Source organism: Varanus komodoensis, unplaced genomic scaffold, assembly GCF_004798865.1.
Source record: "Varanus komodoensis strain SLA01 unplaced genomic scaffold, ASM479886v1 scaffold28, whole genome shotgun sequence".
Taxonomy (NCBI): domain Eukaryota; kingdom Metazoa; phylum Chordata; class Lepidosauria; order Squamata; family Varanidae; genus Varanus; species Varanus komodoensis.
Window position 1 is genome coordinate 11090894 of NW_025335727.1, and position 9242 is coordinate 11100135.

Below are 9242 nucleotides of genomic sequence, written 5' to 3' on the forward strand. Positions count from 1 at the left end.
GTTTCTTTTTTTAATTTCATGTCAGGTATACTATTTTACAAAGGATCATGATCAAGCTGTAGGCAACCAGAGTGGTGGGCTTATTATGTCCTCCCTCTGAATGTTCTATGCAATCCTTCCCCAAGCACAACAGCCCTGACATTTTGCTGTAGTTGACCGGACATCCACTCCCCGGCTGGGCTTCCCACCACCACCAAACCTTACTGACATGGGATACGATTCTGTGCAACACATCCCCACGACCACGACACAGAAACAAGCCCCGCTGGCTTCATCGGGACTGCTCCCAGGCAAGCAGCGCCTGGGACCGTAGCCCGACCCGCGCGCGAGCAGCTGCAGCAGGCATTCCCGGTGCGCAGACCCCCTTCCCTCCCTCCCTGCCTTTCCGAGCAGGCACACAACCGCACCGATGGCGCCCCTCTCCCCTCCCTCCTGCTCCTTCCTTCGAGCCGTTGGGTCGCCGCCTGAGGCTGGAGAAGGCGCTGACCAGACCCACCATTCGCGGCGCGCTCTCCATCCTCGCCGCGCATCTGATCCACCCACCGGCACCGGCGGCGGCACCTCCCTCCCTCGCTCCCCCGCCCTCGCTCGCTCGCTCGCTCGAGTCATCAGGCTAGAAAGGATACAGGACAACCTGCAGGCTGATGTCCCGCCGCCGGTGGACTTAAGCGGGCTTCAGCGGTGGGAAAAGACAGCGGCCGGCCGGATGCGCCAGAGCGCCAGGCTGCTGGCGTCCTTCTTACCGCCTCCGCGAAGGCAACCCTCCGATCGCCCTCGGACGCGCCAGGCCGCGCCGTAGTGGGGAGCACAGGAGCGAGGCGGCGCGGCGGCCGCGTCTGGGGGCCGGCGTTCCCTGCCAAGGCGCCATGAGCTGCCCGGCCGCTTGGCGTCCCGCGCTGCCCTCGCTCCCGGCGGTTGCTCGGCTCTCCATCTCCACCGGTGTCCGTCGCTCCTCGGCCAAGCGCGGCAGGGATTGGGAGGGAACGCAGCAACAGCAGCAGCAGCAGCAGCGACTGCGGTGGCGCTCGGGAACGGGTTGCAGCGGGCAGGCGGCAGCCGCCTTCGGCCGGGGGCCGGGCAGGCGGCGGCGGCGGCGGCGCGGCTGCTGCTGAAGCAAAGGAGGCGCGGCGGCGCGGGACCAGGGAGCGCTGCGGCCCACGAGGATGGACCTCTCCGAGCCGCCGTTCAGCCAGGAAGAAAGGGAGGACGGGGCAGAGTTTCTCCTGCGCCCTGCGAAGCCATGCCGCGCGAGGAGACCCGTTGACGCCTTCCTCCTCCTCCGAGATGTCGACCCCGCGTGGATCGCGTTAGGTATTCACCGTCCTTCCTCTTTGTCCGTTCATCCGGCTGAGCAACGAGGCTTGCTTGCAGCGCTGCGCGCGCGTGTGTACGTGCGTCTGCATGTGTCTGTGTCTCTCCCTGTGTATATGAGTGTGTGTGTGAGTGTGTGTATGTGAATGTGTGAGCGCGCGCGCGCGATGCTGCTGCTGCGCGCGCGCGTTGTCTTCTGTTGCTTTGGGTAGCGTGAGAGCGCGCGGAAACTTGAGACGGGCGCACTTCGTGGTTTGCCGCGTTTGCTCGGGTTGCGCCCGCGAGGAAGTCCCCAAGAGGGATCCGGCGTGGCGCGGCGTGACGGGGAGGGATGGAAAAGGTGGGGGAAGAAGAGGTTCTCCTTCGCTCGCCGGCGGGCACTTCCCTGGCCTATTTATTTATCCATTTATATACGCGGGGGGTCCCTCTGCCCTGGATCTCCGTCGCCTTCGCCACCGCGTAAAACATGCCGCGATCTCCATCGAATCCGTGCCTTCCTCTCCCCACCTAGCCACACACCCCTCGCACGCTTTCATCAAACGTGCCCTCTCCTGCTTTGCGCCGAAAGAAAGTCAGCACACAATAACGACCCGCGACCACGACGATGCGGCGTTTGAACGAGCAAGGACAGCCGCTACCTTGCCGCAACAGGACGGTCCCATGAATAGTCGCCGCTGCCTCCGATGGAAGCCGGGGGATCGGGCCGGCAGCCAGGGTTGCTGGGGAGAGGCTTGGTTGGTTCCCTGTGCGGCTTCTTCGGAGAGGCTGGGGCGAAAGGGCAGGAAAGCAGGCGCCTGGATGGCCGGCGCGTCTCGCCGAGCTGTCTGATTTCCGAACGCGCTCCAAGGCTCAACTCTCTTTTTGTGGGATCCCGGGGAAGTGGGGGGCGGGGAGTCCTGTGGAAGCCTCCTTCCTGCGAGGCAAAACCTGCATCTCACAAGGAACGAATTCATGAAATTGCCCCCTTACAGTTTCGCGGTCACCTCTCCACTCCTCCCGCGTCACAATTCCCATAGGGAGAGAGAGACCGGCCCTCCGAAGCAACATAGAATGGGGCGTGGGTGTCTCTCTTTTGACCCGAGAGAAATTAGCGAAGCATCTGAAATCTGTCTTGAGAAGCATGGGCTTTCGAAAGGGAAGAGTTCCCCGTGAGGGGTGGGGGCAAGGGGCCGAAAGCCTTGGAACAGACCCAAGAAACCTCCCTCTGGGTTCAGAAGAGCTCACGCTCTCGCCTCTGACTACGAGTCACAGGGAAGCTGGCGGGGCAGCTCTTCACCTACTAGACGGCGAGGCTGCTGCGCTGGGAAACCTCTTCGTTCCTCTAAACACTTTTTTCTTTCTGCCCTCCCGAAGTGCCCCCCCCACTTTTTTCTGTTAACCCCTTGCTGTCTAACAACCACACACACAGAAAAAGATTAATTCGGTTACCTTTAGGGACCACTTTGTTGTCATCTTCTTGGATCCAGGAAGGAAAACTGGGGCATAGGGGTTCCCCATCATATTTCCTGGCACCAGATAGCATGTCAAGGCCAGTCCTGTGGGGAGAGGGGGTTAAATAAAATAGGAAAAAAGGAAGTATGTAGTCGGGGAGGGGAAGGTATGATCATGTGAGGGTAGTGGAAGCAGAGCAGAGGTTAATCCTGTCCCTCTTTTCCCCTCTGTGGAAATGAATGAGAAGATGCCAAATGCTCCTATGTCACCCAAAGTAGCTCAAACATTTGCCTGGGATCTTGGGGTGGGGGGGGGAGTGGACAGAAACAGAAGCCTGTTGGATCTTTTCAGCTGCAGCAGGAGGGGGGAGTGGAAAGGGGAGGTGTGGGTGGAGGACCAAGGAAGAGAAAGAAGGTCTTATCCAAGTTCCTTCCCAAACTGTCCTTTATTTTTCCTCTTGTGGGACAGGATTAGGTATGCTGGAGAACTGCGGGCAGTGCCTGGAGAGGTCTAACTAGATGTAGCACTTACTGGAATCGAGCAAGGCAAGACAAGTTCCAGGTTAGGTGGAGGGGGCGAGTATCTCCCCTTAATGGCTGCAGCTCTCAAGGATTTGCTGGAATTTGCAACACTTGGTGGCCCAGGGGACATTCCCAACCCACCCTTCCCAGAGGTGTTTTTTTTTTTTTTTCCAGGAGGAAAAAGGGAAGTGACCACTCCTCCCCTTTGAATCCTGGCTCTTTTGGCCTCTCCTTCTTTCCCCATCATCACGGATTCCCTCGCTCCTGCCTCACCCAGTAACTCAGCCCCCCTCCTTCTTACTGAAAGACAGGAGGGGGGGCAGCCCCCATACAGTTGGGGCTTCCCAGATGCACTTCCCCCCATGACTTGATGCCAAGCGCATCCTCCTACATTTTTGTTCCTCTTTTTTGAAGCTTGGAATCATGACGTGGAAAAAGACTGATCCAGGGGGCAACAACGCACACAGTGGCGCACGCACACACACACACACACACACACACACACACAGAGAGAGAGAAAGAAGGAGTGAAGGGGAGAAGCCCCAGCCCGACTCTCCTGCCATAGTCCTTCCCTTCCCTCCGATTCCAAAGATGAGCTGGTGGTACCCAGAGAAGGCAGCGGCAGCCTGCAGCAGCCCCCTTTGCCTCCCTCCTCCATTGACTGTGTGAAGCAGCATCTCTGCATCCTAAAGAAGCTCATTGCATTCCTAGCACGTCTCATCTTTGCTTGCTCGCCCCCCCTTCCTTTTGCCTCAGCCCTCAGCAAGAGTATAGAACCAGAACAGAGAGAAAGAGAGAAACCAGCATCTTTTTTTTTTTTTTAAGGCTCTTGAAATTCTATATGTATATGCATTTTTTCCAAGTGGGTTTGGCTATTTTCCTCTCTCTCCAAATGTGCTGAAATCTCTCCTTCAACCCGGTAAGTACAAGCTTTTTCTGGATCTCTCTCGCTTTCTCTCTCTCCCCCTCCCCCTTTTCTGCCTATGTGGAACATTTTTTTTAATGCAGAAGAGAAAAGAATTTAAGTAGCTAACATATATTTCAAACAGCCCTTGAAAGAACAGGACAAAGAAAAAATGCTGAAATAAGAGCTCCCTTCTCCCCGTTTTTTCTCATTTGAATTGTAGCTGGTATTTTTCCTCCCACTGGGCTCCCCAATTTCCTTCATTTGCAAATTAAGCCTTTGCTTTCATTTCTTAATTTTACCCCCCCCCCACCCCATGCTCTATTTCTCTTCCTATATATGCCCTTTTCCATTAAGGATGCTGCTTCTTTTTTCCTTAATGGGGAGGGAGGAATTCCCTTCCCCTGCATGGAGGGGAGTGAAAGATAATCCGTGTCTATAAAGCTCCTATGAGGAGGGCAGAACGAAATACCAAGACTCCGACAAAACCATTTGAACGGGCAGCAGCAAGTAGGGCTGCAAAGCCACCGTTGTCAGGATTCATCGTCTCTAACAGTGATTTATTCTTCTGTGTCGGAATGATCTGGGGAAAAGAATCGAGGCGAGAAAGACCCCCTCCCCAAAGAAGAAGCTCTGTAGGTCATAGAGCTCTGGTAACCTCTTCTAAGTGGATGCTTTTGTGAGCTTTTAGTGTGAAGCCAGGGTTATTTTGCCTGTGGTTAGTGTAAAGGTATTTTTCTCGTACTTTGAGTCCTTCTCCTGTCATTCTTTCTGTTACTGGATCCCAGCTACCTACCCCCACCCCCGAAGGTCCTACAGCCACTAGATAGCCTCTTTTACCCCCCACCCCCGGCACATGCACCCCAGCAGCCTTTTCAGTCCTGAGCTTTCAACTGTCTCTTCCCCCTTGAATCTCCGGGTGGCACAGGCATGTGCTTTGGAAAGATTAATCATCTCTAAATGCTTTAATCAGCTGAAATGACTAATATGGAGTGTGCATTTATCTGATACTATACCAGTGGCATTAATCCATTTTATGTGCTTGGAAGGGAAAGAGACTTGTCCTGCTCCATCCTATCAGTGTTTTTGAGACCAGGGTTGCCACGAATCATGTCTAGGGATCCGAATCTCAGTTATAAACATTTATGTAGGGATCAGGGACGTCAGAAACTTGGCCAGCCCCATTTCCCAAAGCAATGGCCAGCCTCCTGTTAGGCAAGTGAAATATTCCCTTGTCAGAACCAAATAACTTGAAAGTTAAGAGTATGTGGGTTTATGATGGTATTGTCTAGGGATTCATTACGTGTCTCTGTACCAGATAAAAATCTTTCTCTTCTAATTGATGTAGGTGTAGAGGTAAGACTGAGATGATGGGTTCTAGGCTGCTTGAGCAGTGGTTATCCCTGTACTGAAATCTGTTTCTCTGTTTTAAGCAACATGGGCCCTATCTGTTCATTTGCTGTTTCTCATTATGGGGTCATTTACTAAATAGCTTGGAAGAACAAGAGGAAGAGGAGGAAGCAGGCAATGAAGAGGGGAGTGAGACAGGGGAGAGAGGAAGGCCACTTCCTGACAAATGTTTCAATATTACTTAAGTCAAAACCCAGGGAAGGTTCTGAGCAACAAAACTAGAGTTTGCTTTTGGAATGAACTTCCAGCAGCCACCCCATCTGATAGCAGTCCTTTATTTCTTAAAATACAAAACCTCCCTGATAAAATGCAGATCCCCATAATCCATTTGTATCTCTAATTTCTATTTGCAGTTTTGTAATCCATCGCAGTCATGAAGTCTCCAGCGGCAGATCGACCCTGCAAAAGAAGGATGCTGTGGATTATTCTTCTAAGCACAATTGCCGTAGCATGGACTACCCCCATTCCCTTGATAGAGGACTCGGAGGAAATAGAAGAACCTTGCTTTGATCCTTGCTACTGTGAAGTCAGAGAGAGCCTTTTTCATATACACTGCGACAACAAGGGATTTATAAATATTAGTCAGATAACGGAGTCATGGTCCAGACCTTTCAAACTTTACCTGCAGAGAAACTCCATGAGGAGATTATACACCAACAGTTTTCTCCACTTGAACAATGCTGTTTCTATTAACCTTGGGAACAACGCACTACAAGACATTCAGACGGGAGCCTTTAACGGGCTTAAAATTTTGAAGAGGTTGTACCTGCACGAGAATAAATTAGACATTTTTCGAAACGATACTTTCCTGGGCTTGGAGAGTCTGGAATATCTGCAGGCAGATTACAATGTCATTAAGCGGATTGAAAGCGGGGCATTCCGCAACCTGAGCAAGCTGCGGGTCCTGATCTTGAATGACAACCTTATTCCCATGCTTCCCACCAATTTATTTAAGTCTGTGTCTTTAACTCACTTGGACTTGCGTGGAAACAGGTTGAAAGTGCTCTCTTACCGAGGCATGTTAGACCACATTGGCAGGAGCCTGATGGAGATCCAGTTGGAAGAGAACCCTTGGAACTGTACTTGCGAGATTGTTCAGCTCAAGAGCTGGCTGGAACGCATACCTTACACTGCCCTTGTGGGAGACATCACCTGTGAGACCCCTTTCCATTTCCATGGTAAGGACCTGAGGGAAATTAAAAGGAGCAAACTCTGCCCTTTGCTGTCTGACTCAGAGTTGGTCAGCGCTGGTGTCCCTCAGCTGCCCTCAAGCAAGGAGAATGCATGGCCTACTAAACCTTCTTCCATGTTGTCCTCCTTCCATTTCACTGCTTCCTCTGTTGAGTACAAAACCTCCATTAAGCAGCCCAAACCTACCAAACAGCCCAGGGCTCACAAGCCACCCCCCACACCTCGAGGCCTGTATCCTGCACCCAACCAGCCTCCTATCGCTGGGTACCAGACAAGGCCTCCTATTCCTATCATATGCCCTACCGGCTGCTCTTGCAGCTTGCACATCAATGATTTGGGGCTCACAGTCAATTGCAAAGAAAGAGGGTTCCACAATATTTCTGAGCTCCTGCCCAGGCCGGTCAATGCCAAGAAACTGTACCTAAGTGGAAATTTGATACAGAAAATTTACCGTTCTGATTTCTGGAATTTCTCCTCCTTGGATCTCCTGCACCTTGGGAACAATCGGATCTCCTACGTGCAGGATGGGGCCTTTATTAATCTGCCCAACTTGAAGAGCCTGTACCTGAATGGCAATGACATCGAGAGGTTGACCCCAGGCATGTTTCGGGGCTTGCAGAGCTTGCATTACCTGTACTTCGAGTACAACCAGATCAGGGAGATCCAGCCTGCCGCCTTCAGTCTCATGCCCAACCTGAAGCTGCTCTTCCTCAACGACAATCTCCTGAGGACCCTGCCCACCGATGCCTTTGCCGGCACCTCCCTGGCTAGGCTTAACCTACGGAACAACAAATTCCTCTCCTTGCCTGTGGCGGGTGTGCTGGAGCACCTCAATGCCATCGTGCAGATTGACCTGAAGCTCAACCCGTGGGATTGCACGTGTGACCTGGTGCCACTCAAGCAGTGGATTGAGACCATCAGCTCAGTCATCGTGCTGGGGGATGTGCTTTGCGCCAGCCCCGAGAACCTCACCAACCGAGAGATCCGCTCCGTGGAGCTGGAGGTGCTGTGCCCCGAAATGTTGCATGCTGCCGCCGCCTCGCCAGCCCCACCAGCATGGGGCCACAGCCATCCCAGTCCCACCAGTCCCTCGCCGTACGAGCTCCCACCAGCCGGAGGAGGCCCAGTGCCCCTCTCTGTGCTCATCCTCAGCCTCCTCATATTGTTCTTCTCTGCAGTCTTCATCGCTGCAGGCCTGTTTGCCTTTGTCCTCCGCCGACGGCGCAAGAAGCTACCTTTCCGGAACAAGCAGCGGCAGGAGGCCCTCGACCTGACCGGCATCCAGATGCAATGCCACCATCTCTTCGAGGAGGGTGGAGGCGGAGGAGGTGGGGGCATCAGTGCCTCCCCAGAGAAGGCCCCCCCAGTGGGCCACGTCTATGACTACATCCCACACCCCGTGACTCAGATGTGCAACAACCCCATCTACAAGCCACGTGAGGAGGACGACGTGGTGGCCGGGGAGCCTGGGCAGCCGGGGGACATCATTTTGGGAGGAGGAGGTGGTAGCTGTGCGGGGGAACAGTTTGCCGATCCTGCTGCCAAGGACAGCGGGAACAGTAGCTGCTACAGGACCTTGCTGGAGAAGGAGAAGGAGTGGAGCCTGGCCGTGTCCAGCTCGCAGCTCAACACCATAGTGACCACCAACCATCACCCGCACCCCCACCCTCCTGGAGGGGGCATGGGTGGGGGCTTGCCTCTCATGGGGGAGATAGCACTGGTGCCACCGGTCTTCCACCCGGAGAAGAATGGTGGGGTGGTGCTCTTCCCCCCTGGCGGTGCCGTTCTAGACAGCAGGGAGAGGCCGCCTTTAGCCTCTCCGTGTACAGTGGGCTTTGTGGACTGCCTCTACGGCACAGTGCCCAAATTAAAGGAACTGCACGTTCACCCTCCTGGCATGCAATACCCAGACCTGCAGCAGGACGCCAGGCTGAAAGAAACCCTCCTCTTCTCAGCTGGTAAGGGCTTCCCAGACCACCACCAAACCCCCCAAAGTGAATACCTCGAGTTAAGGGCCAAACTCCAAACCAAGCCGGATTACCTCGAAGTCCTGGAGAAGACCACTTATAGGTTTTGAAAATGTCTAGCTTTTACAGCCAAATCCCGAGCCCCGCCACACCGCCCTGCCCCCTCCTCTCCCCCCTCCTGCCCCAGACCACCGCATGCTGATACTAGAGGATACAGCTCTGCACTTTCCCCCTGCCAGACGTTGGTTTGGAGGAAAGGCCCAACTCAGATGATCATTAATCGATAAAGTGCCTTTGCAGACTTTTGCCAGCAGATGTTAATCAATCATTATTTTTTTATACCGAGAAACTGAGACTTTGACTGTGCCATGTTGTCTAAGGTATAAGAATATTATTATAATTAGTACATGGGGGGGTGGCTATTTGTCTCAATCCTGACAAAGTCAGTTCTATGTATATTGCGCTATTTCTCTCTCCCTCCCTCTCGCTCTCGCGTGCTCTTTTTTC

The 9242-nt window shown here is 53.7% G+C and overlaps 1 protein-coding gene across 1 annotated transcript; it reads left to right on the forward strand.

Annotated features, from left to right (window-relative positions):
• Positions 1-5950: 5950 nt before the first annotated feature.
• Positions 5951-8845, forward strand: SLITRK3 (SLIT and NTRK like family member 3). Its single transcript, XM_044434590.1, has one exon. It carries the CDS (start codon positions 5951-5953, stop codon positions 8843-8845), a length of 2895 nt encoding a protein of 964 aa, XP_044290525.1.
• Positions 8846-9242: the final 397 nt, after the last annotated feature.

Excerpts from the sequence above, each read along its gene's own strand:
- SLITRK3 (XM_044434590.1), top strand. The coding sequence starts at position 5,951 with ATGAAGTCTCCAGCGGCAGATCGACCCTGCAAAAGAAGGATGCTGTGG.